Source organism: Phasianus colchicus, chromosome Z (genome assembly GCF_987193195.1).
Source record: "Phasianus colchicus chromosome Z, bPhaCol1.hap1.1, whole genome shotgun sequence".
Taxonomy (NCBI): Eukaryota; Metazoa; Chordata; class Aves; order Galliformes; family Phasianidae; genus Phasianus; species Phasianus colchicus.
Genome location: NC_143476.1, coordinates 6,541,248 through 6,568,911, shown reverse-complemented (window position 1 = coordinate 6,568,911; position 27,664 = coordinate 6,541,248). Strand labels below are relative to the sequence as shown.

At 51.9% G+C, this 27,664-nt stretch overlaps 3 protein-coding genes across 3 annotated transcripts in view; all 3 read right to left on the bottom strand.

The window, feature by feature from the left end:
* Nucleotides 1-946: 946 nt before the first annotated feature.
* LOC149912335 (maestro heat-like repeat-containing protein family member 2B) lies at nt 947-2,483 on the bottom strand. The gene is made up of 4 exons (XM_090132607.1): nt 2,409-2,483; nt 1,791-1,943; nt 1,377-1,531; nt 947-1,233 (listed from the first exon to the last, which is right to left on the bottom strand). Exons 1-4 carry the CDS (start codon nt 2,415-2,417, stop codon nt 1,182-1,184), a joined length of 369 nt encoding a protein of 122 aa, XP_089988733.1. The 5' UTR covers nt 2,418-2,483; the 3' UTR covers nt 947-1,181.
* On the bottom strand, nt 2,467-3,555 carry LOC149912334 (maestro heat-like repeat-containing protein family member 2B). Its single transcript, XM_090131011.1, has 4 exons — nt 3,491-3,555; nt 3,011-3,106; nt 2,701-2,837; nt 2,467-2,512 (listed from the first exon to the last, which is right to left on the bottom strand). Exons 1-4 carry the CDS (start codon nt 3,545-3,547, stop codon nt 2,467-2,469), a joined length of 336 nt encoding a protein of 111 aa, XP_089987137.1. The 5' UTR covers nt 3,548-3,555.
* A 9-nt stretch (nt 3,556-3,564) lies between these two features.
* LOC149912333 (maestro heat-like repeat-containing protein family member 2B) overlaps nt 3,565-27,664 on the bottom strand; it is a 34,898-nt gene continuing 10,798 nt past the window's right edge. Inside the window, exons 6-26 of the mRNA XM_090131010.1 lie at nt 11,540-11,680; nt 11,090-11,156; nt 10,895-10,990; nt 10,568-10,733; nt 10,336-10,434; nt 10,069-10,184; nt 9,073-9,165; nt 8,719-8,788; nt 8,490-8,603; nt 8,331-8,404; nt 7,881-8,000; nt 7,630-7,737; nt 7,287-7,446; nt 7,119-7,159; nt 6,790-6,942; nt 5,543-5,662; nt 5,249-5,371; nt 4,970-5,125; nt 4,623-4,748; nt 4,237-4,316; nt 3,565-3,583 (exon numbers count right to left, since the gene is read on the bottom strand). Coding sequence (XP_089987136.1) covers nt 3,565-3,583; nt 4,237-4,316; nt 4,623-4,748; nt 4,970-5,125; nt 5,249-5,371; nt 5,543-5,662; nt 6,790-6,942; nt 7,119-7,159; nt 7,287-7,446; nt 7,630-7,737; nt 7,881-8,000; nt 8,331-8,404; nt 8,490-8,603; nt 8,719-8,788; nt 9,073-9,165; nt 10,069-10,184; nt 10,336-10,434; nt 10,568-10,733; nt 10,895-10,990; nt 11,090-11,156; nt 11,540-11,680 — 2,242 coding nt within the window. The remainder of the gene's footprint in view (nt 3,584-4,236; nt 4,317-4,622; nt 4,749-4,969; nt 5,126-5,248; nt 5,372-5,542; nt 5,663-6,789; nt 6,943-7,118; nt 7,160-7,286; nt 7,447-7,629; nt 7,738-7,880; nt 8,001-8,330; nt 8,405-8,489; nt 8,604-8,718; nt 8,789-9,072; nt 9,166-10,068; nt 10,185-10,335; nt 10,435-10,567; nt 10,734-10,894; nt 10,991-11,089; nt 11,157-11,539; nt 11,681-27,664) is intronic.

Sequence of the window (27,664 nt, the reverse complement as noted above, 5' to 3'; positions counted from 1 at the left end):
TTTCTCTTTCTTCTCTTCTCTTCTCTTCTCTTCTCTTCTCTTCTCTTCTCTTCTCTTCTCTTCTCTTCTCTTCTCTTCTCTTCTCTTCTCTTCTCTTCTCTTCTCTTCTCTTCTCTTCTCTTCTCTTCTCTTCTCTCTTCTCTCTCCTCTCTTCTTTCTCCTCTCTTCTCTCTTCCCCTCTCTTCTTCTTTCCCCTCCTTCCCTTTTTCCTTCCCTTTTCCTTTCCCTTTCTCCTTCCATTTTCCCTTCCCTTTTTCCTTCCCTTTTCCTTTCCCTTTCTCCTTCCATTTTCCCTTCCCTTTTTCTTCTACTCCTCTCATTTTAAATTTCTTTTTCATTCCCTTTTTCCTTCCCTCTCTGTTTCCTCCTCATCCCCTCTCCTTTCCCTTTTCCCTCCTCTCCCTTCTCCTCCCCTTCTCTCTTTTCATTTTCTTTCCTCTCCTCTCCTCCCCTCCCCACTCCTCCCCTCTCCTCCCCTCTCCTCCCCTCTCCTCCCCTCTCCTCCCGTCTCCTCCCTTTCTTCTCTTCTCTTCTCTTCTCTTCTCTTCTCTTCTCTTCTCTTCTCTTCTCTTCTCTTCTCTTCTCTTCTCTTCTCTTCTCTTCTCTTCTCTTCTCTTCTCTTCTCTTCTCTTCTCTTCTCTTCTCTTCTCTTCTCTTCTCTTCTCTTCTCTTCTCTTCTCTTCTCTTCTCTTCTCTTCTCTTCTCTTCTCTTCTCTTCTCGCCACCTTTCCCCTCCTTCCCTTTTTCCTTCGCTTTTTCCTCTCCTCTCCTCTCGTCTTCTCTTTTCTCTCCTCCTTTCCCCTCCTTCCCTTTTTCCTTCCCTTTTTCCTTCTCTTTTTCCTCTCCTCTCCTCTCCTCTCCTCTCCTCTCCTCTCCTCTCCTCTCCTCTCCTCTCCTCTCCTCTCCTCTCCTCTCCTCTCCTCTCCTCTCCTCTCCTCTCCTCTCCTCTCCTCTCCTCTCCTCTCCTCTCCTCTCCTCTCCTCATTTTAAATTTCTCTTTTTCATTCCCTTTTTCTTCCCTCCCCTTTCCTCTCATTCCTCCTCATTCCCTCTCCTTTCCCTTTTCCCTCCTCTCCCTTCTACTCCCCTTCTCTCCTTCTTCTCTTTTTTTCTTTTTTCTCTTCTCTCCTTTTGTTTTCTCTTTTTCCTTTCGTTTCCTTTTCTTTTTCTTCCTTTTTCTTCTACTGGCTCCACCGTTGAAGGCAGAACTCTCTTATTCTCTTCCACGTCTCACTAGAAAATGGAGAGTCTCAAGTTGTGACTGAGTAATTTCCACCTCACACAGACTTTGAGAGGAAAAAAGAAAAGCTGCCTCCTCCCTGGATCCCTCTGGCAGAGGCAAGCTACAACTACAGCAAAGGCAGGAGTGCCAGTACCTGTCTGTGGGTCCAGGCGGCCGGGAGAAGTTGTTCATCACGGCCTCAGTGTGACAGCGGGTGAGGATGACCACCGCCTGGCACAGGAAGGGCACGAACGTGCTCTGCTGCGTAGATGACGCGCAGCTGCGCAGGATGTAGAGGATGGGTGGCACCTGGAAGAAGAAGGGGAGAAGGAATGACTTGCTGCATCCTGGACTCTGCAGGGCCTAACCATGGGCATTCAGCACAGGAGCAGTGCCTGCTCCCTTGACATGCTGCAACGCCTAAGCCTAAATTTCAAACCAGCCCCCCTGTCCAAGCTCTGGCTCTGCGCTCAGGCTGTGCTGCTTTAGTTCCAGAGGCAGACGGCACAGGGCATGGTGCAACAGCCAGAAACAAACCAAGACACGTGGAAGAAAGAAAGTCTCTTACGTTCCAACAGATGTCCTTCCCGTGCATCTGCAGAAAGGTGGTCACCCACTTCCCAGCAGCACGCACGCGCACTCCTGTGGCTTTCCGGATGGTCTCCTTGGTGGCCATCATGAAGTCGACGGTGCGTTCGACGGGGAAGTTTCTGCACACGATCTGCAGAGAGATGAGAAGCAGGAGAGATCCCATCACTGCTCTGCGCAGCTCTTCAGAGCACAAAGCAGTCTGGAGGGCATTCTTAGCTCAGTGGTTTGCCGGCCATTCACAACGCTCCTGCTGTCCGTACCCTGCTATTTACACGGAAGGCGGCTGAGCCTTCGCTCAGCTTCTGCACCCATGGTGTCTGCTGACATGCAAAGCCTACCTCCCAGCAGCCACAGTCACACATGCACGCAAGTGCACACACACACACACACACACACACACACACATCATGGAGTCAGCCCCTTGCACTGCGTGCCTGAAGGCCAGCCATAGCTCAGAGCCTCCTGCTGCTTGCTGAGAACAGCGGTCTCAGGGTGACAGCTCATTTTGGAAACGGTGTGAAAGGCTGGGAGCAGCACAGAGTCGTGCAGAAGCCTCCGCACAGAGATCCCACCACCCCTTTCTGGGTCCACTTACCATGGCCATTTTGGACGTGGTCTGGAGCTGAGAGACAGTGCTGCAGGCATGCAGTCCCTCAGTCAGGCTCCCGATGTCTCTTGGCTCCCTGTTGGCTGCTTTGGCTGGAAAGAGCCCAGGGAGAAAAGGGAAGTCATGCTTCTGGAAATGGAACCGCTCTCCACGGGGCAGAGACAGAGGACAGGGTGGGGATGAGAAGAGAGCTGTGCACGGTGCCTCTCCCTCCTGTAAACAGGGCCCAGCCCGTGGGGCTCTGGCAGTGCTACGGAGGAGGGCAGAGGGCTGGTGCAACCTGCTCTGCTCACCTTGGATTCGGAGAAGGGAGCTCAGACAGGAGGCAGCCAACTGGCGGGATGCGGGCATGGGGTCGCACGTCAGAGGCGCCAGCAATCCCACCAGGGAGCCAAAGTGCTCGCAGGCATCTGCTCTCTGCAGGGGTGAGAGGCAGGAAGAAAGCTGTAGGCAGCCCCGGCTCTCCCTGGCTTCTCCGCCTGTGCCTTCCTCACGCCGTGGCACAGCATGCACAGCTGGGCGGAGCTCGCCTTCTAGCTCAGGGGCTCTGGGGAGGGAGCAGGGGGCATGCGGTGGGGCTCTTTACTCACTTGAAGCTCTTCGCAAACAGCCAGCAGCTGGGAGCAGGTCTGCAGGGCCCTCTTGCGCTCCCACACGTTCTCTGCTACCATGGATTTCTGCAGGACCTGGGGTAGAGCATCTGTCTCACTGAGGACGTCTTTGCTTTCCCTCCTGCCGCCCCTCTCCCTGTCCCTCCTTCCCCAGCACTTTCCCCCAAGGCTGCCCTGTGGCTCCACGTGGCCTCCAGCCTCACTGAGCACCGGCACTGCTGCCCCCGCTCTCTGCAGTCATCCTGCCTGCTAACCCGGGAGCTTTTCCTCGGCTGTGGCCTGCCAGGGGCTGGCTCCTGCCTTTCCCCTGCAGGGCCCATCGCTCTGCCCATTTCTGAGCTCGCAGTGAGCTGGCACGTCAGCAGGAGATTGCTCCCCTCTGATCACCCTCTCAGTCCCCAGATCTGCCCCCACTGCCGACAGGCACCATGCTTTCTCCCTTGCCCCACACATACTCACATGCACTATGTTCTGAAAGAAGCCGCCGCTGGGCTCTGTCTGGAGCAGAACCGCCATGAGCCGGCCCAGAGCTTTCAGGGACGTTTGCTGAAGCTGAAAGCAGAAGAGGGCAGTGAGGTTTAGCTTCACGGCTGCTGCCAGAGCATAGGCTGCGTGTGCTGAGGTCGGGTTTGACCGAGAGGTGGCCAGGAAAGTTACGGCAGGTTACCTGCAGGTACTGCGCTGCGTGCTGTGACTTCCTGATCTTCAGCATCATCTCTGCTGAAGGGTGCGTCACAATGTTCTTGCAGCACAGGACCAACATCTCCCGCATGTCCTTGCTTTCAAAACAGGGCTTCAGCTTGCTGACAGGAGGAAGGAAGAGAAATCAGAAAGGGCCTTTAGCAGTGCTCTCCAGACTGGTTCAGGCAGCATCTGACTTTCTCCTAATCGACAGCTACCAAGCCAATACCCCCAGCTCCTGCTGCTGAGCACTGTCTTCAGTTCCAGCAGCGCCCACCTCCTCCCAGGCAGCACTGAACCAGCTCCCTCTCTGAAGGGAAGGAGACCCCAACTCTCCCTTCTCTTCCCTGCCAGGGGACAGGAGCACCAGGGCCTTTCTCCCTGCCCAGAACCTCAGCTTCGCCGGGCACAACAGCCCAGCCTTCACTCCTATAGATGCAGCTCCTCTTCCCCTACCCCCTCCAGGCCTTCAGGAGCTACCGAAAATGGGGACCACCATCCTGCCTTGCAACCTCAGACCTTACCTCAGCTGCTCCAGGGCCAGAACCACCTTGAGGGGCACTGGGGAGACAGGGATGCCCGAATAATATTTCTTCAGCAGGTCCTGCAAGTCCCAGAGAGACACTGTCAAGGTGGGCAGGGGGCACATGAGAGCTTTTCCACCCAGCCCCGAGACAGGCACAACTGCCACACACCAGCCCCATCACTCCCATGTTTCCCATGGAAGCACTGCAGGATGCAGCAGCTCGACAGCTGGTGCACCTAGCCCGCTGCCCAGCAGCTGCATCCAGCACCCAAAGTCCCCACCAGCTGGAGACGTGTGGCTGATGGAGACCTGTGTGCCCCCAGGGAAGTGGGCTGCGTGGCACAGCCCAGAACTCTGCAGGCAGCCCTGCCTCTAGGCACTCACCATCAGGATCTCCAGAAGCTTTCCCTTCAAGGAGGGATTAAAGCATGCAGAATCACCCACGACTGCTTGGAAGGCAGAGCTGAAGTCGGTGATGCTCTGCACCAGCGCGAGGTTGTTCTGCAGGTCCTGAGGCCCAAGAGAGAAGAACATTCTGTGAACTGCGGGACGGGACAAGGGCTGCAAGGGGGACACGTGGGGGCAACGCTAAGGGAAGGGCTTGGGTCTTCATCTGGGCACAAACCATTCCCCGAGGCACCTTTGGAAAGGGAAGGCCCCTCTCAGCATCCCCCCTTGTGGAGGGGCTGCAGCTGGGCGCTCAGACACCCTGGCACGCTTTGAGCTCTCACCCGGCAGCTGCAGCTGTAGAGCATCAGGATGTTGCCCACGATGTCTCCCTCCAGGTGGGCGAGCAGCTGTTCCTTGGAGGCACGCAGTGCCAAGCTGCCGTGGGCGAGCACGAGAGCGCTGCGTGTGGCCTGAGCTCTCGTGCTGTCCAGCTCCATCTGTGTGGGAAGAAATGCCTTGAGACACTCGCTCAACGGCCCCCAGTGCCCCGCGATGCACCTGGGCTCCAGGGCAGAAAATAAGGCAGAAGAATGCCAAGATGGAAACCCGTAACGCTTTACCTTCTTGCGCCTGGAAATCCTCGCGTTGCGGCCTTTGCACAGCCTGGACGCAAACGTGGTGAGCGTGGCCAGGACTGCTTGGAAGTTACTCTCAGCCGCGTGGCTCAGAAGAGAGACCATTCCCTGCACAAAGGAACAAGGGGCAGTTGGCACAGGCCTGCATCTACAGATCCTCTCCTGAGGAAAAGGGCAGCAGGGAGGAGATGGAAAGGCGCGGAGCAGGGCCAGGAGAAGCCCTCTGCCCCAGGGACGGAGCGGGGATGCTCGCAGGAGCTGGAGGAGAGCAGGGCTCACCTGGGCCTCACATGGGTCCTCCGCGTTTGCTTCCTCCAGGTGCTGCAGCAGCTTCTCCTGGACGTGGAGGACTCCCTTACAGGCTCCCAGCACTGTGCCCAGAGCCTTGTACAGGAAAGACTGCAGGGGAAGGGAAGGAAGAAGTTGAGATGTGGCAGCAGCTTAACCTGTTGGGGGAGGGCCAGGTGGAAGGAGCCACGCTCCCCGGGAGTCGCTGAGAGCAGCTGCAGGGCCGAGCTTTATCCATCCCTGGGCAGCTTGCAGGGAAAGGCCCTCTGGGGGCACAGACTGGGGAAGCAGCACCAGCATCCCGCGTGGGCAGAGCACCAGCCGCAGCCCCAGCCCCAGTTGGACACCTGCAGCTGCACCGCTGCGTGGAGCCGGGGGGAACTCACCTTTTCTGCAGAGCTGCTGGCAGAGCTGCTCAGCCACCGGCTCAGCTCACAGCTCAGGGCCTCGATCCAGGCCTCATCCCGTATGGTGTCCATTGACGCCCCGAGGAACTGTTGGAGAACAGGAGAAGACGATGTTCCCTTGCCCTTTGCCTCTTCCCTCACTCCCAATTGCTGCAGCCCTCTGGGGAGAGGTGTCTGGAAGAACAGTTCCTCTCCCAGCTCCCCCAGCATTCCCTCCCTTAAAGCCTCCTGCCGCTCTTCTCCTAAGACCCCCCTTGGGCTTGGGACAGAGCGGAAGAGGCAGCGCCTCAAAGGCTCCTCAGCAGCACTGGAGAGGCTGTTCCTGTCCCGTGGTGGCTCATATGGGAGCGGGGCTACTTGGGGCAGGCAAGCACTTCTCTGCACCCAGCAGTGCTGTACCTTCAGCAGACGGCGCTCCCACCCTGCAGCATCCAGGAAGCTCTCATCTTTCCCTGCACAGCAACAGGAAGAAAAAGACCCTTACTTGGGATCAAGGCACAGAAGAAGAGCTGCTGCAAACCTGGCTTGGCCTGGGCACTTGACACTGCCAAGCTGGGACCCGCACCCCCTCCACCATGACCTGTCCCTCCCCACAAACACTGTCCCCGCAGGAACACAGAACTAACTGAGGGGACGTGAAGGGCCCATCCGTGTCCTGGAAGGGGCAGATCCCCGCGGGGAAAGATCCCCGGGCCTCAGCGCTGTCTCCCTGGAATGGGAACAGCAGCAGAGCAAGCACTGGGCTGCAGGCAATGCTTCCCCTCTGCCACCCTGCAGAGAGAGCTGCATTTTCACTCCCGCCCTTCCCTGCCTCCGCCTCTCCCTCCCCACCAGCACTTTACCTTGGAGACACTGCAGCAGCAGGGGGATCTCAGCGGCCCACATGGCCCCCACAGCTCTGTGGAACCTGCTGTGGAGGTTTTGCATCAGCTGCAAGGCAGCGGCCTGGAGTTCGCTGCCTGCAACAGGGCTCCCTGCCACCACCTGAGCGAGAGCAAGGAGAAGCAGGGTCACTTCTGCAGCAAGAGCAGCGGCTTCCCCCCAGGATGGAAGCAGCGTGGCTCTGCCCTGGCAGGCAAGGAGCAGCCAACAGCTCTGCCCGTGGCCGTGCTGCTTCCTCCCGGGGGCTGGTGGCACTGGGCTCTGGAGCATCTACTCACCAGCAGGCGCGCCAGCAGTGTCTGGGGAGTCAGTCGTGGGCCTGTGAGGAGAAAAAAGTGCTGAGTCAGACTCCAAGACGCTCCGTGCCCAGCCACGCGCAGCTCCGCTGTCCCTTCTGGGTGGTAGCACAGGTCAGCAGAGCTCACTGGCGGAGCTTCTGCTCCTACCTTGAAACATGGAGCTGAGGAAATGGGGATCCAGCTCCTCTACTCGCCGTCCTGTCAGATCCTCTCTCTCGGCCAGGGCTCGGACACAGCGCGAGACCGGGATCAGCATGCCGGTGTGCTGGGCTGGCACCACGAACAGCAGCAGCCGTGGCCACAGGAGCTGTCGGGAACGAGGCAGTTGAGCGTGTCAGCATTCCTGCCTCCGCTCAGAGACGAAGAGGACTCTGCGAATTTCCCTGAGCCTTGCGTGCTTCAGAGCACGCTGGAGGAGAGACCTGGGGCGGTGGGATGAGGAACAGGTGGTGCGAAGGCAAGGAGCAGCAGCAGGGCAGATGTGACTTACTTTGGACATCCCTGTCGCAGAGACGTCCAGAGACCCCAGGATGTCCATGCACAGCTCCTGCAGAGCTCCTTCCTCCTGGGCTTCCCGGGCCGAAAGGTCTCCAGCTGCCTGCACAACAACGGTGTTGAAACCCGGTTACCTCAGTTCTCAGGAGCCTCTCAGGAGGCTCAGGTGCGGCCCCAGCGGTGCTTCTGTGCCACCCTCTGAGCAGCACAGGTCTTCCCAAAGAAGATGCTGCCCACTGTCCTTACCCTTCTTCCAGCGGTGCGGCTGAACTCAGTGAAGATGTGCCCCACCACATCCCAGGCTGAGCAGCTCCGGGTGTTCGAACTGAGCAGGTCCTTGATGAAGTGCAGAACTGCCGTCCTCACCTGCCAGGGGTCAGTTGTGGGTGTGATTTTTCAGGTCAGAAGGCAAAGGGAAGCCACCTGCTCATCGGGGCAGCCTTTGGGCACGAGCAGAGACAACAGGAGCAGAGGAGAAGCCTTGGCTCCTGAGGTGAGGGCCAGGCCGTAGCACCAGGCTGTGCACTTTCCAAGCACAGCACAGGGACCTGCCCGCTCCGCTCTGCCTGCTCTCCCACAGGAGCCATCGCGACCGTGTGGTCAATGCCCCAGCACCTCTCTAGTCACCCCAGCCCTGCCCGTGTTGGCAGCAGCATCACCACCCTGACAGAGCTTTCCTTTCCCAAAGCAGCTCACCCGGATCCTGAGGTCGCTGCACAGACACTGCACAGCCTCAACCACCTGGGGCAGCTTCTCCATCATCACGGGCTCTGCAAGAGATGCACAGAAGCATGAGCGGAGCCACAACCCCGATGGCAGAGGGGATCCCTGGAAGTCCCAGCCTGTGGTACTGACCATCAGAGCGAGCCAGAGCACCGAGCAGACCCAGTGCTGCCACGCGTCCAGCCTCCCAGTCCTCGCCCAGCTGTGACTGCAGAAACAGGACCATTTCCTCTGGGCAGATCCGGGCTGCAGGGAGGAAATCCCACGCTATGTTAGCAAGAAACTCAAGCCCATTCCTGAGGTTTGTGAGAGGGGTTTTGGCCAGGGCACCGCCAAGCATTGCCAAAGCTCCTCTCCTTACCCTGCAGCAGGATGCAGTGGGTCAGCTCCGCACGATCAGCCTCACTGTGCTGCTTGGTGTTGTCATAGAGCTGTGGGAACAAAGTCCATATGAGAAAATCACATCAGCACTGAGGATGGAAAATACGCTGTGCTGCTGCTCTCATCTCCCTGGGCACTCTCAGGAAGAGCACAGGCAGACAAAACCCAGCCTGCCTCACAGCATCCCCGGGGGGACAGGCACGGTTCTGGAACAGCCATGAGCATGCAGGAGCCAAGGCTGAGCTGCATTAGTCAGGAGCTCAGACCTTTGCACTCCTCCTGAGACTTAGGCAAGAGGGAAACTGCTGTGGGCACAGGGATAGGCTCCCCTTACCTGGTAGAACACGGCACTCGTGATGTCCAGAAACCTGTCCTTCTGGATGACAGACTCAATGCCCTCTAAGGCCTCCAGGAAGACAGTGAGGCTCTGCAAGAGACAAGGAGAGGAAGAAAGGGATGAAGCCACATCTAGCCACTTGGGAGTGGAAAAACTTTTTCCCAATTGTTTCTCTGCAGGGAGAAGCTCCTGCACAGGCTTTTTATCCCCCACCTCCCAGCAGCACCGAGAGTCTCTCTGCTCTCAAACAAGCTGTGTTTGGGCATCATTTGCAGGCATTTCCCACCCAGCAGCCCTCTTCTCCTCCAGTCAGATGCAACTGACCCCCAGTTGCTAACACAGAGCTCCTCAGGCTCTCAGGCACCCATTCCTCCTTTCTCCAAGGGCTCCCCACCTCCTCCCTGCACCCCCCGACCCCTCGTGGCACTTGCACTGGCCCCACGTCCACCCTGAGCCCTGCACAGCGTCTCACCTTGGCCACCCTGCAGGTGTCTTGGATCTCCTGACACGGGTGCACGAGCCAGAGGAGCTGCTCCCAGACGTGCTCTTGGTGCAGCTCCTCTTGCAGGAGAACATCCAGCATGGCAGCCACGGCCCCGAGGACAGCCTGTTTGTCCTGGAGAGGGATGGCAGAGGCCCGGCATCAAAGACCGAAGGTCTGCCCTTCCTACAGAGAAGGCTTTCTCTTTCCCTTCCCCTTCCCCAACCCCCACGCCCAGCAGGAGATGAGCTCGCTCTGGAGGGCAGGCAGGTTTTCCCCAGACCCTCATCCCCAGCTCTTCCTGCCACATGCTGTGACATGCAGCTGCTCCCTGCCACAGAGCCACTTCGGGGCCCTTTGCAGAGCCAGCCCACTCCCTCCCATCACTGCTCAGCTGCCAGCCCACTGGGCACAGACAGAGCTGCCACATGGGTGCCCCCACTGCCACCCTGGGCTGGGGGCGCAGCAAGGCTCACCTCCTCCTCCTGGCAGTCCTGCCAGTTCCTCAGCACAGAGAAGAGCAGCTCCTGAAGGTTCTCATAGATCCGCTCTTTCTCCATGGCAGGCCAGGGGCATTGGGATCCAGAGGACAAGTTAGACTTCACTCCATCCAGCCACTGTTTCAAAACTGAAAACAAACAAACAAACAAAAATAATGAATAATATATATATATACTTTTTCTAAAACAGAATGAGAGAAAAGGGAGCCTGTGAGAGCCTGCAGCAGGGCGAGGTGCAAGGGCTGTCCCGAGGCCCCCTGCTCTGGAGCCAGCACTCACCAGCACAAGCGAGGCGCAGGGTCCGGCCGCTCCTCACCTGGCCCACCACACTGCGCAGGCCAGCCAGCATCAGCCACGTGAAGGGGATGCACTGTGGAGCTGCAGAGGAAGGAGAGGTCCACAGTCAGAGCCCTGGCAGCAACAGAGGCGGGGGGGAAGCCCTGCATCCCCCAGAGAGGAAAGACCCCTTTCCCCAGTTGTCATAGGTGTAGGGTGGCTGAGAGCACTCTACCGTAGATGCCGAACAGTTTGCTGAGGGTGATGAGCACAAAATCCTTGGGTCTCTCCCCGATGGCCTTCAGCTGGCCCTGGAGCTCAGCCATCACCAAGCTGAAATGCATCCGGGCCAGAGCCACCAGGACGTTGCTGGCAGCCATCCTCACGTTGTCCCTGACACCCTGAAAAGGAGTCACTGGTGACACACCGTCCAGGAGACTGCCTGAGACCCCGGGAAGGGCTGAGCCACCGCCGTCCACCAGCACAACACCAGCACGGGCAGCGGCTCCCTTTGCCTTTGGCTGTAACCCCTCACCTGGGCTGCCGTCAGGTCCCGGGACACCTCTGCCAGCAGCCGGTTCACCACTCCGCACGGCGGGCGGCTGTCGTCTTCCCACAGGGCGCCCTCCAGCTCGCGGTACACCTGTGCTCGATCACCCTGGGGACAGGGACCAGTCATGCTTTGCTTTGCCCTTGCTCTCGGGGAGCCGCCCACTGCCACCCATCACCGTGCCGGTGTGGTGCCGCGGCCCGGCACCCACAGGACCACGGCACTGCGCCACGGCAAGGATTCACGGCCGGACGTCCCCAGCTCACCTCCCGGTCTTGCAGGCGCTGTTGCAGCACAGTCACAGCGGAGACAGGGACAGGGCTCGGCACCCTGCTTCTCTCCCTGCGACGCGTACGTCTGGGCACGCAGCCCACACAGGCAAAGAGACCTGGAAGCAAAGAGCGGAGCAGCTGCCGCCGGTGTCGCTCGGAGCCAGGGCCGAGCATCCGGCCGGCTCTGGGAGGAACGCTCCTCCAGCCCCACGGTTGGCGGGGACGGGGGAGGGAGCTTTCCCCTTGCTGGGGTGCCGGGGAAACCACGGCGGGCAGCTGCGCTCAGCAGAGCGAGGACGGTGCTGCCGGCGCGGCCTGAACTGACTCTGGAGGCACACGTGCGCTCGGGCGGCGTCACGGCGTGCGGAGAGGTGGAGGGACTCACCTCGAAGGGCTCTCAGCCGCTCCATGACAGCAGGAAATCTCCAGGTAGACGCAACGCTCTCTCTGGTTCCGCTTCCTGCGGGTCCCACAAGCGGACTGAGCCACCGCTCCCACCGCTGCCACGAGGGCGCACGAGGTACCACTGTGACATCACAGCGCAGTGTCACCTCACAGGGAATGGCTGGGGACCAGGCAGCACGCAGGGCAGCCCTGCAGGCCCCCAAACGCAGCATGTTCTGTGATGCACTCGGCTCTGGGGTTCCGGTTCCATGCGGAATTCCAAGCAGGGAATGACCTCAGCTGAGGGAGAGCCCCTGCCAGGGAGCAGCTGCTGGGCACCGCTGCCCGGCACTGTCTCAGTGACTGGGGACTCCATGCCGGGAGGTCCCTCTGGATCGCATCCCTCCCTTCTACTCTGCCAGCTGTACCACCTCACTGGGTATCATCAGCAAATTTGCTGAGGGTACACTTGTGTCATGGAATCATAGAATCTTGCAATGGCCTGGGTTGAAAAGGACACCATGATCACATAGTTTTAATCCCCCTGCTGTGTGCAGTCACAACCAGCAGCCCAGGCTGCCCAGAGCCACATCCAGCCTGGCCTTGCGTGCCTGCTGGGATGGGGCATCCACAGCCTCCTTGGGCAACCTGTTCCAGTGCCTCACCACCCTCTGTGTGTTGTTTCCACTGCCTGTGACATTGATGAAAATGCTGAAGAGCACCAGCCCCAGGATGGACCCTTAGGGGACACCACTCACGACTGGCCTCCACCCGGACTCAGAACCGGTGATAACAACCTCTGGCTGTGACCATCAGACCAATTATTTACCCACAGAATGATTCAGCCTTCAAATCCATCTCTCTCCAACTCAGAGAGAAGGACGCAATGTGGGAACATGTCAAAAGCCTTCCACAAGTACAGGGAGATGACAGCAGTTGCCCAATGCCCACTGATGTCGTCACTCCAGGAAGGCTTCAAAATATATCAGTAGAATTTCAAACTGTGCATTCAGCTGGTTTCATTGAAATGAAAATAAAGTGATAAATACATAGGAAAATAAAGAAAACACACCTCTTGAAAGTATTGCAAATCTTATTGTACCAATTTCAATAGGCTAGTTAGGAGTAGAGAGAATAACTTTAAAATAATGGAATTTGAATTGCTTAAGCATTTCTTCACTAACTGCTGGCTTAAATATTAAATCTCTGTCACTTACAGGTATTTGTATTGAGCTCAACTGTTTGGCTTTTTAAAGGAAAAAAAATCTGAGACATTACCATCTCAGTTTTTGTACTAATATGATTTGACAGCAGCAGTAAAACGGAGCCATTGCTAATTGCTTCTACATAGAGATTATTAAGGAATTTCTATCTGAACAGCAGAATACTTGCATTTCTAATAAAACCTCTAGAAGTGAAATCACGCTTTGGTTCTGCTGATGTGTTCTTATCAGTTATTGCAGCTTTCAGGTAACTCTTAGTTTGCCCTTATCAAACTTTCTGTTTAGGGGAGCAACTCATGTGAGAAAGGAGGAAAGATGATACGTGGAAAGTATTATACACACTAATCTCTATTGTAGAAAATGCTGGCATACAAAATAATCTCCTTTATTGAAAAGCGTACAGTTAAGAGTCCAGCCCACATGAAGATAGAAGCTTCACTTCTTTTGGTGTCTGTCTGGAGCTCTGCTGCTACATTTCGAATAACATTAGAAACATGACAAACCTAGCTAGCAACACTAACCTTAGAGTCTAAACCATGAAAAAGAAAAGGGAAGGCAGCAATTTCACATTTCCACTGCTGTCACCGTCCAAGGAGGTGACTAGGCTGCATTATTTTCAACAGCTGAAGTCATCAGGGCCCAAACTGTTTAACTGTAACTCTGAAAGTCACAATTAATACAGTACAAATACAAGTACTCTGCTATGCAGTGTGTCCTGACTCAGACTGAAATTAAAACATGACTGTACTGTACTGGAACAACTGCCCAGGGAGGTTGTGGATGCCCCGTCCCTGGAGGTGTTCAAGGCCAGATTGGATGGGGCCCTGGGCAGTCTGGTCTAGCATTAGGTGGAATGGTGGTGGCCCTGCATGTGGCAGGGGGGTTGGAGATTCATGATCCTTGAGGTCCCTTCCAACCCTGGCAATTCTGTGATTCCTTGATAAAATTCCTTACTACCTTCAGTTTTATAGCCAAAGCAGTGTTTGAGCTGGTAATGTATTCTTGAACAGCACTGCTGCCTTTAGCATTTGTATGTTTAGATATGAAAAGAGAACATGGTCATTATTTCACGATGAGAGAACCTTGATTTCACACAACAGAATTACAATACTGTAAAATGCCACTGTAAGAATGTGGCTTTTCTTCTTTCTTTTTTTTTTTTTATTATTTTTTTTTATTGCAATGCTGAGTGTATGATTGATTCAAGATAAACATTTTTTTGTAAGTCAATCTCTATACCTGTTTTGAAAAATATGTGTTTTTATTTCTCATTATTTAAAAATTGACAGGCGTGAAGAATCACGAGGTCACTCATGCTACAAGATCAGTAAATATCTCATATCAAGGTTAGAGAACATTCTCTCTGTACATTTTAACAGAGGAGCTGCATCTGTACGTAACTGTAGCTACACACGATGAGCTTTTCTTGAAGGTAGGCAGGAAATTTGGTCTGCGCTGGAACAAAAATCCAGTCCTGCTTTGACTGCTATACTTTTCACTGAGATAAAAAAATGGCATCATTCTGCAGGATGAACTAGATATACGGAATTTGGCACTGCCCTTAAATTTTGTGTAGTGAACTGAGGGACATCAGAGCTTTACAGATTTCTACATATTCTCATGGAGAAATCTAGAGAGGTCACAGGACGTAACACTGAGCTTCCAAATGAATAACAAAACACTGATGTTTTTCAGAAGACCAGAAGCTGTAGAGGACCAAGTAGCCTGGCTAGAAAAAGAGTGCACTGAATAACTGGATGGATTAAATGAACTGCAGTGTATTTGCAGTGTTTATTATGGAGTACTGCAGGACTTGACTGATTTTTGGCATCCTATGAGGAGATACTACAGCAGTTACATTCTGATTAAATCATAGAATCAAAGAATGGCCTGGGTTGAAAAGGACCACAATGATCATCTAGTTTCAAACCCCTGCTCTGTGTAGGGCAGCCAACCATTCACCAGGTTGCCCAGAGCCAAATCCAGCCTGGCCTTGAATGCATACAGGAGTGGGGCGTACACAACATCATTGGGTTTTTCCTCTCTAGTAATATGCCAGAGATATCATGCAGCCTGGAGGAGAGGACCAAAGTGACACCTGATGAGGACCTGCTGAAAACTGAGAGATTCTTCAGTCTGTGTTTGTCTAGTCTGAACTATGGGCAAATTGTCAGGTGGATCCACAGGGTCCAGAAGAATGTGTGATCGCCAAAGTGAAAGACAATTTGATGATAGTCCATGGAAACAGGAATCCTCCTGGCCTCTGGCACTCAAAGACAAACAGAAGATGAAAACCAGATCTGTTTCCCTGCCCATGGCAAACAACAGACTTTCCATCCTTACAGTCCTTCCTGACATCAGCACTAATTGAAACAACATCCCACTCACCCTTGCCATGTCTGGCAGAGGTTGCAGCTCTTTCTATTGCATCCCTCTAGGTTTCAAGTCAAGAGCTCCTGTGTCACACAAGGAAAAGCAATCTTTTACCTGCTGTGCCATGCTCATGGCAACAGAAATGCAGATGCCAGCAGCTGATGCCCACAAGGACAGACAGCCTGGACTTATTTTCATTACAAATCTTTGACCTGAAGTCCTTCTAGAACCTGGGACATTTCTCCATCTCAGCAGCAGAGGGCAGGAGGGGTCCAAGGTGAGGGCACGCTCTCCTCTATTTTTCTGGCACTCAAAGACAAAGAGAACATGAAAACCAGATGTGTTTCCCTGCCCATGGCAAACACCAGCCTTTCCATCCTTACAGTCCTTCCTGCCATCAGCAGAGATATTTTGCTTTCTTGTGCCACTTCATCCCTTTAGCATCTGGCATTCTAACAAAAAAGTACTTACAAGGAATTTTAATATTTTCATATTAAATGTCAGAATTAGAACCTTATATTTACCAAATATTTAAAACGTTCAACCCAGTGAGAAGTGAATTGATGTTGTATTTAGCATTCAGATAAGAACTTGTAAAGTAAGTAAAAAGTGACGCTTTCATAAACTATAGTCTCATTGTCAAGCCTTGCGCTGTCTCAGCAGATTATTACAGAATGTTCATTCAAGCAGGAATTCAGAGATGCGTCTGAATTGATAACAACAACGAGTAATTAAGAAAGCTTGACTGCAGTCTGCTTGAGGATTCCAGTCTGAAGTGTGTTCCACCTGATGACAACTGGGAATGTCTTTCTCTCACCATTAGAACCATTGCACCTCTGACTAAACACATAGCTAATCACCACTGAAAACCTAGGTGCAATTTCTGCAGTGCACAGACCAACTACGTGCTGATTAACATTCAGAGAGATTGTGCAGGTGTCCTTTTAGGAACTGGCCTACAGTATGCTAAGAGGGATGGATGTGGGGACATTAGGATAACGTGCCCTCTGCCTGTTAAGACAGCCCCAGCAGAGCAGGTCAGCAGGCTGAAGAGCTGCGTGGGTCACCAGGGCTCAGAGACTTCACTCGGCCATCTGCAAGTTGAGGGACTTCAGCCCAAGCTGCCCTTTTCCATGCAGGCAAGGAGGCCAAGAGAAGGTGGATCGGCACGGTTCTGGTGCAGACAGGGGCTGCAGTGTGAGCAGGCCTACACAGACAAGGCTGTGCCCACACAGAGTGACAGCAGCTTTCGCTGTGAGCAGATTCCCAGGGGGCCTGAGCCATGGCAGTTCTTGATGGCAGCATGTTCCAATCAGCCCTGGAAGTCTTCTCTGGACGTCTGTCGCATTCTGGAATCCACACTGAGGACGCAGTCGCTGTGTCAGAGCAGCTGGCAGAGTCACGGGGAACCGTGACGTAGTTGGCCCAGGGAGCAACAACAAGGCCTGCACTGCTCAGCCAGCCCAGGCCAAAGGGGAGCACGAGAGAGAGCAGAGGAGAGAGGGGGGGAAAGAGGGCCAGGAAGGAAAGGCCTGTGCCTGAATGGACGTGTAGCAGCAGCTGCTGACAGCAAACTCGGTGATGGCAGGGGCACAGCAGAGCAGTGCAATGCTGGCAGCTTCCTGTGTCTTTCACACAGGCACTGCAGACATGGCCAGCACTGGGAGATCAGCAGAACTGCTGCACACCTCTGCCAGCCCAGGCCAGAGGAGTGCAGAACAGTGAGCTGCTGCTGAGGGGAGAGAGGATGGCCTGAGAGCTGACCTGAGAGGCAGGGCTGGCTGTGTTACAGCAGCCTCTGTGTCCTCCTCCTGTGTCTGTGAGGGCCAGAGGGCCAGAAGAGAACATGCCCAGACAACGAAGCCCTGCTGTCCTCTGCTGCTCAGCTGGAGAGATGTTCCGCCTTCCTGAAGGACGCTGATCCAAAGGGAAGGAATCAAAGGAAGTCCAGGCTGGCTGTCCTTGTGGGCATCAGCTGCTGGCAGCTGCCTCTGTGCTGCCATGGGCAGGGCACAGCACACACAGTGTTTGCAGTTCCCTGTGTGACACTGGCCCTGGTGACCTGACAGCCATAGGGAGACAAGAGAAAGAGCTGCCTCCCTCTGCCAGATGAGGCAAAGGTGAGAATCCCAGAATCACAGCATGGCCCGGGTTGGAAAGGAGCTCAAGGTTCATCAATCTCCAACCCCCCTGCCATAGGCAGGGCCCCAGCTTCTACATTTAATACGAGGCCAGGCTGCCCAGGGCTCCAGTGCTCATGTCAGCTCTGCATTTTCAAGTGAAAAGAGTGTGACTGTCATTGTAAACAAGACCGATGTGCAAAAAAAAGCACGGTGAGCCCAAGTGCTTTGTGGCTTCAGAGATGAGCCCTTGGCTCTCCAAGGGTGCACAGGGGGCTTTGTTCTCCCTGTGGTGCAGCTTCAGTGCCAACTCACAGCTGAGCTGGTTGGCACACTGTGACAGCCTGCCGCTCTGAAGCTCTTGGGGCAGTGCTCAGTTCTTTCTGAAGTACTCTGGAAAATGCTGCTTCTCCTTCACCAAGTCTGTTTCCAGACAGACGTCTTTTTCTCCTCTGTACACACAAACAGTATCTTGTAACTCCCTGGCACAGTGCTCAGAAGTGATACTTCTGGAAGCACGTCAGAGAAAAGTGGCCTTGTCCCAGTGGACTTTCAGAGCAGATGAGAACAAGTCTTGGTTGACGGCTTTCTTCTGCTTCTGGAACTGCACAGGCAGGTTGTGTGTTGTCATACTTTATGCCAAAGTGCCAAACTGAAGCAGTTTCTGCAACCTCTTTTTTTCATACTTGTCACTCTTTGCTGAGACCTTAACTTAGTCATTTTTAATGCGCTCTCATCTAAACTACTGAGTCCTCCAGTGTCAGTGTTGTATGAATCAGGACTGTGGGATTTCATCAGTGAAAGGATTCTGCTCTAATGACTGTCATTCTAAAGCTGATATTGTTTCTACCGCATCAGGCTTGCATGAAGCATCTTTGATCAACAGAGAAATCAGAAAAATTGCTTTTCCTATTGCAGTTTCCTTTTAACTAGTGATGAAAGCTGACAGTTTATTTTTGGCACCAGAAATCCTGGGATGCAACCAGGTTAGATAAGAAGTGACACTGAGTCAACAGTAAGGGAACACAGATGAGACAGCATCACACAGCTCTGGAAAAGATGTTCCAGCTCTGTGTCTACCTACCCCTTCAGGAGATGAAAAGTACTGGCTTACTGAGGTGTCCTGGGTTGCAGGTTCTGTTAATCTCCATTTCTGGAAGAGCTGCTTGCAATGAATACCTTGTAAGGTGAATGAGCTTGATAGAAGTAGGGTGTGAAAGAGATGGATTTGCTGTTTCCCTGAAGGTGCAGGGGTATTGCTGTGCCTACAGTCAGTAAACAAGGCAGAAATCACTGTGTTCCTCAGAATGAAAAGCAAAAGAATAAAAATCTTTTGGGGAGTGACAGCACGCCTGAATGAAGCACAAATCTAAACATTTAAAATAAGGGCTAGTGTCAAAGGGACTTGCAGTATTTCTCGTGAAGAAATATTTGATGCTTCTTTATGAAAGTCATCATAACAAAAGTGTACTGATGTCTTTGCTGAGGATTTCCTTGGTTCCAGCCTGAAGGTGTGCGCAGGCATGAGCAGGCAGTGCTGAGCTGCAGGTGAGTGCCTGTGTCCCACAGCAGGAAACCCGTGGGTGTCTTCAGGGGTTTGAAATGGGCAGAGCTGTAAAACTGCAGGCTTTCACTGAAATTGTCCTCTGCTTTATTTTGTAATCTTAGTTTCACCAATGCTTTCCAATATGATTTTCGTATGAGTGCAGATACATGGGATAGGATTTAAAGTTTTTATGGTGCTGCTGTATAATTTTCTGTGGTCATCATAAGCCAATAAAAAAAATAAATGGTAATCAGGCAATCTATTAACAACCTGTGGCACGTGTCAAAACAATGAAATTCCTTGCAGGAAGACAATATTGCTATATAATAATGTGGCTATCCAAAACTGTTAATTATACTTGATGAGCTGGAGATAATCCTGAAATGGGGGACTTTGATCTTAGCCAAGAATAATAAAACTTATTATCATTCTTAAATTGGCAGCTGCTTTAAAAAGCCTGTGTCTTATTTCCCTTTTAGTAACACTGGCTAAATCAGAGAAAGTGATAAAAGAATTTCATGATTGCAGCTTAGGGATTCTTTCCCACTTGACCAGAAGTAATCTATGTCCAAAAATGTCTGTAAATACTTTTTCTATCTTATTTTGCCAGATGTATTGATATTTGAGATGAATGGCAAAAACATTTTGCGTACATAGATAAGCAATGCAAATTCGCTGGATTGTTTTAGAGAAAAAAGCTCTGGTTATCAGATCGTTTCCATGCAGAAATAAGATTTACAGAAAAATTCTCATTATTATTATTCATGCATGAATAAGTTCAAAAAAGAGATGTGGGGGATATTGTTTCAATTCCAGGTGATTGTAGGAAGGACTGTCAGGATGGAAAGGCTAGTGTCTGCCATGGGCAAAGAAACACTTCTGGTTTTCATGTTCCCTTTGTCTTTGAGTGGAAGAGGCCATGAGGAGAGCGTGCCCTAAACTTGGACCCTTTTTGACCATTGCAGCAGAGATGGAGAAGTGTTCAACCTTCTAGAAGGACTTCAGGACAAAGATATGTAATGAAAATAAGTCCAGGTTGGCTGTCCTTGTGGGCATCAGCTGCTCGCATCTGCATAGTTGTTGCTATGGGAATGGCAGAACAGCTGGAATGTTGCATTTCCTTGTGTGACACAAGCACTGGTGAATTCAAAGCAAGAGGGGTATATTAGAAAGAGCATCACCTCCCTGCCAGATTAGGCAAAGGTGAGTGGGATGTTGTTTCAATTAGTGCTGATGGCAGGAAGGACTGTAAGGATGGAAAGGCTGGTGTTTGCCATGGGCAGGGAAACACATTTGGTTTTCATTTTCTCTTTCTCTTTGAGTGCCAGTTAAAGAGCAGAGTGTGCCCTCACGTTGGAACCATCCTGCCCTCTTCTGCTGAGATGGAGAAATGTTCCAGCTTGTAGAAGGACATCAGGACATAGTTATGTAATGAAAATAAGTCCAGGCTGGCTGTCCTTGTGGGCATCAGCTGCTGGCATCTGCATTGCTGCTGCCATGAGCATGGCAAAGCAGGTAAAAGGTTGCTTTTCCTTGTGTGACACAAGAGCTCTTGACTTGAAAGCTAGAGGGATGCAATAGAAAGAGCTGCAACCTCTGCCAGACATGGCAAAGGTGAGTGGGATGTTCTTTCAATTAGTGCTGATGTAAGGAAGGACTGTAAGGATGGAAAGGCTGGTGTTTGCCATGGGCTGGGAAACACATCTTGTTTTCATTTTCTCTTTCTCTTTGAGTGCCAGATAAAGAGCAGAGTGTGCCCTCACCTTGGACCCATCCTGCCCTCTTCTGCTGAGATGCAGAAATGTTCCTGCTTGTAGAAGGACATCAGGACAAAGATATGTAATGAAAATAAGTCCAGGCTGGCTGTCCTTGTGGGCATCAGCTGCTGGCATCTGCATGTCTGCTGCCATGAGCATGGCACAGCAGGTAAAAGATTGCTTTTCCTTGTGTGACACAGGAGCTCTTGACTTGAAAGCTAGAGGGATGCAATAGAAAGAGCTGCAACCTCTGGCAGACATGGCAAGGGTGAGTGGGATGTTGTTTCAGTTAGTGCTGATGTCAGGAGGACTGTAAGGATGGAAAGGCTGGTGTTTGCCATGGGCAGGGAAACACATCTGGTTTTCATTTTCTCTTTCTCTTTGAGTGCCAGATAAAGAGCAGAGTGTGCCCTCACCTTGGACCCCTCCTGCCCAATTCTGCTGAGATGGAGAAATGTCCAAGCTTCTAGAAGGACATCAGGGCAAAGATATGTAATGAAAATAAGTCCAGGCTGGCTGTCCTTGTGGGCATCAGCTGCTGGCATCTGCATTGCTGCTGCCATGAGCATGGCAAAGCAGGTAAAAGATTGCTTTTCCTTGTGTGACACAGGAGCTCTTGACTTGAAAGCTAGAGGGATGCAATAGAAAGAGCTGCAACCTCTGCCAGACATGGCAAAGGTGAGTGGGATGTTGTTTCACTTGCTGATGATGTCAGGAAGGACTGTAAGGATGGAAAGGCTGGTGTTTGCCATGGGCAGGGAAACACATCTGGTTTTCATTTTCTCTTTCTCTTTGAGTGCCAGATAAAGAGCAGAGTGTGCCCTCACCTTGGACCCCTCCTGCCCACTTCTGCTGAGATGGAGAAATGTTCCAGCTTGTAGAAGGACATCAGGACAAGGATATGTAATGAAAATAAGTCCAGGCTGGCTGTGCTTGTGGGCATCAGCTGCTGGCATCTGCATTGCTGCTGCCATGAGCATGGCACAGCAGGTAAAAGATTGCTTTTCCTTGTGTGACACAGGAGCTCTTGACTTGAAAGCTAGAGGGATGCAATAGAAAGAGCTGCAACCTCTGGCAGACATGGCAAGGGTGAGTGGGATGTTGTTTCAGTTAGTGCTGCTGTCAGGAGGACTGTAAGGATGGAAAGGCTGGTGTTTGCCATGGGCAGGGAAACACATCTGGTTTTCATTTTCTCTTTCTCTTTGAGTGCCAGATAAAGAGCAGAGTGTGCCCTCACCTTGGACCCCTCCTGCCCACTTCTGCTGAGATGTAGAAATGTTCCAGCTTGTAGAAGGACATCAGAAGAAAAATATGTAATGAAAATAAGTCCAGGCTGGCTGTCCTGGTGGGCATCAGCTGCTGGCATCTGCATTGCTGCTGCCATGAGCATGGCAAAGCAGGTAAAAGGTTGCTTTTCCTTGTGTGACACAAGAGCTCTTGACTTGAAAGCTAGAGGGATGCAATAGAAAGAGCTGCAACCTCTGCCAGACATGGCAAAGGTGAGTGGGATGTTCTTTCAATTAGTGCTGATGTAAGGAAGGACTGTAAGGATGGAAAGGCTGGTGTTTGCCATGGGCTGGGAAACACATCTTGTTTTCATTTTCTCTTTCTCTTTGAGTGCCAGATAAAGAGCAGAGTGTGCCCTCACCTTGGACCCATCCTGCCCTCTTCTGCTGAGATGCAGAAATGTTCCTGCTTGTAGAAGGACATCAGGACAAAGATATGTAATGAAAATAAGTCCAGGCTGGCTGTCCTTGTGGGCATCAGCTGCTGGCATCTGCATTGCTGCTGCCATGAGCATGGCAAAGCAGGTAAAAGATTGCTTTTCCTTGTGTGACACAGGAGCTCTTGACTTGAAAGCTAGAGGGATGCAATAGAAAGAGCTGCAACCTCTGCCAGACATGGCAAAGGTGAGTGGGATGTTGTTTCAGTTAGTGCTGATGTCAGGAAGGACTGTAAGGATGGAAAGGCTGGTGTTTGCCATGGGCAGGGAAACACATCTGGTTTTCATTTTCTCTTTCTCTTTGAGTGCCAGATAAAGAGGAGAGTGTGCCCTCACCTTGGACCCATCCTGCCCTCTTCTGCTGAGATGGAGAAATGTCCAAGCTTCTAGAAGGACATCAAGACAAAGATATGTAATGAAAATAAGTCCAGGCTGGCTGTCCTTGTGGGCATCAGCTGCTGGCATCTGCATGTCTGCTGCCATGAGCATGGCACAGCAGGTAAAAGATTGCTTTTCCTTGTGTGACACAGGAGCTCTTGACTTGAAAGCTAGAGGGATGCAATAGAAAGAGCTGCAACCTCTGGCAGACATGGCAAGGGTGAGTGGGATGTTGTTTCAGTTAGTGCTGATGTCAGGAGGACTGTAAGGATGGAAAGGCTGGTGTTTGCCATGGGCAGGGAAACACATCTGGTTTTCATTTTCTCTTTCTCTTTGAGTGCCAGATAAAGAGCAGAGTGTGCCCTCACCTTGGACCCCTCCTGCCCAATTCTGCTGAGATGGAGAAATGTCCAAGCTTCTAGAAGGACATCAGGGCAAAGATATGTAATGAAAATAAGTCCAGGCTGGCTGTCCTTGTGGGCATCAGCTGCTGGCATCTGCATTGCTGCTGCCATGAGCATGGCACAGCAGGTAAAAGATTGCTTTTCCTTGTGTGACACAGGAGCTCTTGACTTGAAAGCTAGAGGGATGCAATAGAAAGAGCTGCAACCTCTGGCAGACATGGCAAGGGTGAGTGGGATGTTGTTTCAGTTAGTGCTGATGTCAGGAGGACTGTAAGGATGGAAAGGCTGGTGTTTGCCATGGGCAGGGAAACACATCTGGTTTTCATTTTCTCTTTCTCTTTGAGTGCCAGATAAAGAGGAGAGTGTGCCCTCACCTTGGACCCATCCTGCCCTCTTCTGCTGAGATGTAGAAATGTCCCAGCTTGTAGAAGGACATCAGGACAAAGATATGTAATGAAAATAAGTCCAGGCTGGCTGTGCTTGTGGGCATCAGCTGCTGGCATCTGCATGTCTGCTGCCATGAGCATGGCACAGCAGGTAAAAGATTGCTTTTCCTTGTGTGACACAGGAGCTCTTGACTTGAAAGCTAGAGGGATGCAATAGAAAGAGCTGCAACCTCTGCCAGACATGGCAAAGGTGAGTGGGATGTTGTTTCCATTGCTGCTGATGTCAGGAAGGACTGTAAGGATGGAAAGGCTGGTGTTTGCCATGGGCAGGGAAACACATCTGGTTTTCATTTTCTCCTTCTCTTTGACTGCCAGATAAACATGGGATAGTTTGCCATCAACTTGGATCTCTCTTGCCCTCTTCTGCTGAGAGGGAGAAATGTCCAAGCTTCTAGAACGACATCAAGACAAAGATATGTAATGAAAATAAGTCCATGCTGGCTGTCCTTGTGGGCATCAGCTGCTGGCATCTGCATTGCTGCTGCCATGAGCATGGCAAAGCAGGTAAAAGATTGCTTTTCCTTGTGTGACACAGGAGCTCTTGACTTGAAAGCTAGAGGGATGCAATAGAAAGAGCTGCAACCTCTGGCAGACATGGCAAGCGTGAGTGGGATGTTGTTTCAATTAGTGCTGATGTCAGGAGGACTGTCAGGATGGAAAGGCTGGTGTTTGCCATGGGCAGGGAAACACATCTGGTTTTCATTTTCTCTTTCTCTTTGAGTGCCAGATAAAGAGCAGAGTGTGCCCTCACCTTGGACCCCTCCTGCCCACTTCTGCTGAGATGGAGAAATGTTCCAGCTTGTAGAAGGACATCAGGACAAGGATATGTAATGAAAATAAGTCCAGGCTGGCTGTGCTTGTGGGCATCAGCTGCTGGCATCTGCATTGCTGCTGCCATGAGCATGGCACAGCAGGTAAAAGATTGCTTTTCCTTGTGTGACACAGGAGCTCTTGACTTGAAAGCTAGAGGGATGCAATAGAAAGAGCTGCAACCTCTGGCAGACATGGCAAGGGTGAGTGGGATGTTGTTTCAGTTAGTGCTGATGTCAGGAGGACTGTAAGGATGGAAAGGCTGGTGTTTGCCATGGGCAGGGAAACACATCTGGTTTTCATTTTCTCTTTCTCTTCGAGTGCCAGATAAAGAGCAGAGTGTGCCCTCACCTTGGACCCCTCCTGCCCACTTCTGCTGAGATGTAGAAATGTTCCAGCTTGTAGAAGGACATCAGAAGAAAAATATGTAATGAAAATAAGTCCAGGCTGGCTGTCCTGGTGGGCATCAGCTGCTGGCATCTGCATTGCTGCTGCCATGAGCATGGCAAAGCAGGTAAAAGATTGCTTTTCCTTGTGTGACACAGGAGCTCTTGACTTGAAAGCTAGAGGGATGCAATAGAAAGAGCTGCAACCTCTACCAGACATGGCAAAGGTGAGTGGGATGTTGTTTCCATTGCTGCTGATGTCACGAAGGACTGTAAGGATGGAAAGGCTGGTGTTTGCCATGGGCAGGGAAACACATCTGGTTTTCATTTTCTCTTTCTCTTTGAGTGCCAGATAAACAGGGGATAGTTTGCCCTCAACTTGGAACTCTCTTGCCCTCTGCTGCTAAGAGGGAGAAATGTCCAAGCTTCTAGAAGGACATCAGGACAAAGATGTGTAATGAAAATAAGTCCAGGCTGGCTGTCCTTGTGGGCATCAGCTGCTGGCATCTGCATTGCTGCTGCCATGAGCATGGCAAAGCAGGTAAAAGATTGCTTTTCCTTGTGTGACACAGGAGCTCTTGACTTGAAAGCTAGAGGGATGCAATAGAAAGAGCTGCAACCTCTGCCAGACATGGCAAAGGTGAGTGGGATGTTGTTTCAATTAGTGCTGATGTCAGGAAGGACAGTAAGGATGGAAAGGCTGGTGTTTGCCATGGGCAGGGAAACACATCTGGTTTTCATTTTCTCTTTCTCTTTGAGTGCCAGATAAACAGGGGAGAGTGTGCCCTCACCTTGGACCCATCCTGCCCTCTGCTGCTCAGAGTGAGAAATGTCCCAGCTTCTAGAAGGACATCAGGACAAAGATATGTAATGAAAATAAGTCCAGGCTGGCTGTCCTTGTGGGCATCAGCTGCTGGCATCTGCATTGCTGCTGCCATGAGCATGGCACAGCAGGTAAAAGATTGCTTTTCCTTGTGTGACACAGGAGCTCTTGATTGAAAGCTAGAGGGATGCAATAGAAAGAGCTGCAACCTCTGCCAGACATGGCAAAGGTGAGTGGGATGTTGTTTCAGTTAGTGCTGATGTCAGGAGGACTGTAAGGATGGAAAGGCTGGTGTTTGCCATGGGCAGGGAAACACATCTGGTTTCCATTTTCTCTTTCTCTTCGAGTGCCAGATAAAGAGCAGAGTGTGCCCTCACCTTGGACCCCTCCTGCCCTCTTCTGCTGAGATGGAGAAATGTCCCAGCTTCTGGAAAGACATCAGGACAAAGATATTTAATGAAGATAAGTCCAGGCTGGCTGTCCTTGTGGGCATCTGCTGCTGGCATCTGCATTGCTGCTGCCATGAGCATGGCAAAGCAGGTAAAAGATTGCTTTTCCTTGTGTGACACAGGAGCTCTTGACTTGAAAGCTAGAGGGATGCAATAGAAAGAGCTGCAACCTCTGCCAGACATGGCAAAGGTGAGTGGGATGTTGTTTCAATTATTGCTGAATTGAGGAAGACTGTAAGGATGGAAAGGCTGGTGTTTGCCATGGGCAGGGAAACACATCTGGTTTTCATTTTCTCTTTCTCTTTGAGTGCCAGATAAAGAGCAGAGTGTGCCCTCACCTTGGACCCCTCCTGCCCTCTTCTGTTGAGATGGAGAAATGTTCCAGCTTGTAGAAGGACATCAGGACAAATATATGTAATGAAAATAAGTCCAGGCTGGCTGTCCTTGTGGGCATCAGCTGCTGGCATCTGCATTGCTGCTGCCATGAGCATGGCACAGCAGGTAAAAGATTACTTTTCCTTGTGTGACACAGGAGCTCTTGACTTGAAAGCTAGAGGGTTGCAATAGAAAGAGCTGCAACCTCTGCCAGACATGGCAAAGGTGAGTGGGATGTTGTTTCAGTTAGTGCTGATGTCAGGAGGACTGTAAGGATGGAAAGGCTGGTGTTTGCCATGGGCAGGGAAACACATCTGGTTTCCATTTTCTCTTTCTCTTCGAGTGCCAGATAAAGAGCAGAGTGTGCCCTCACCTTGGACCCCTCCTGCCCTCTTCTGCTGAGATGGAGAAATGTCCCAGCTTCTGGAAAGACATCAGGACAAAGATATTTAATGAAGATAAGTCCAGGATGGCTGTCCTTGTGGGCATCTGCTGCTGGCATCTGCATTGCTGCTGCCTTGAGCATGGCAAAGCAGGTAAAAGATTGCTTTTCCTTGTGTGACACAGGAGCTCTTGACTTGAAAGCTAGAGGGATGCAATAGAAAGAGCTGCAACCTCTGCCAGACATGGCAAAGGTGAGTGGGATGTTGTTTCAATTAGTGCAGATGTCAGGAAGGACTGTAAGGATGGAAAGGCTGGTGTTTGCCATGGGCAGGGAAACACATCTGCTTTTCATTTTCTCTTTCTCTTTGAGTGCCAGTTAAAGAGCAGAGTGTGCCCTCACCTTGGAGCCATCCTGCCCTCTGCTGCTCAGAGTGAGAAATGTCCCAGCTTCTAGAAGGACATCAGGACAAAGATATGTAATGAAAATAAGTCCAGGCTGGCTGTCCTTGTGGGCATCAGCTGCTGGCATCTGCATTGCTGCTGCCATGAGCATGGCACAGCAGGTAAAAGATTGCTTTTCCTTGTGTGACACAGGAGCTCTTGATTGAAAGCTAGAGGGATGCAATAGAAAGAGCTGCAACCTCTGCCAGACATGGCAAAGGTGAGTGGGATGTTGTTTCAGTTAGTGCTGATGTCAGGAGGACTGTAAGGATGGAAAGGCTGGTGTTTGCCATGGGCAGGGAAACACATCTGGTTTCCATTTTCTCTTTCTCTTCGAGTGCCAGATAAAGAGCAGAGTGTGCCCTCACCTTGGACCCCTCCTGCCCTCTTCTGCTGAGATGGAGAAATGTCCCAGCTTCTGGAAAGACATCAGGACAAAGATATTTAATGAAGATAAGTCCAGGCTGGCTGTCCTTGTGGGCATCTGC

What these genes read in the sequence shown, in the direction of transcription:
- LOC149912335 (XM_090132607.1), bottom strand. An exon ending in GGAAGGACATCTGTTGGAAC is followed by an intron (nt 1,532 to 1,790) that starts GTAAGAGACTTT and finishes TTCTTCTTCCAG; the next exon opens with GTGCCACCCATCCTCTACAT. An exon ending in CCGCCTGGACCCACAGACAG is followed by an intron (nt 1,234 to 1,376) that starts GTACTGGCACTC and finishes TCCATTTTCTAG; the next exon opens with TGAGACGTGGAAGAGAATAA.
- LOC149912334 (XM_090131011.1), bottom strand. Translation starts at nt 3,547, where the DNA reads ATGGCGGTTCTGCTCCAGACAGAGCCCAGCGGCGGCTTCTTTCAGAAC. An exon ending in TCTTTCAGAACATAGTGCAT is followed by an intron (nt 3,107 to 3,490) that starts GTGAGTATGTGT and finishes GCTCTACCCCAG; the next exon opens with GTCCTGCAGAAATCCATGGT. An exon ending in CTGTTTGCGAAGAGCTTCAA is followed by an intron (nt 2,838 to 3,010) that starts GTGAGTAAAGAG and finishes TCACCCCTGCAG; the next exon opens with AGAGCAGATGCCTGCGAGCA.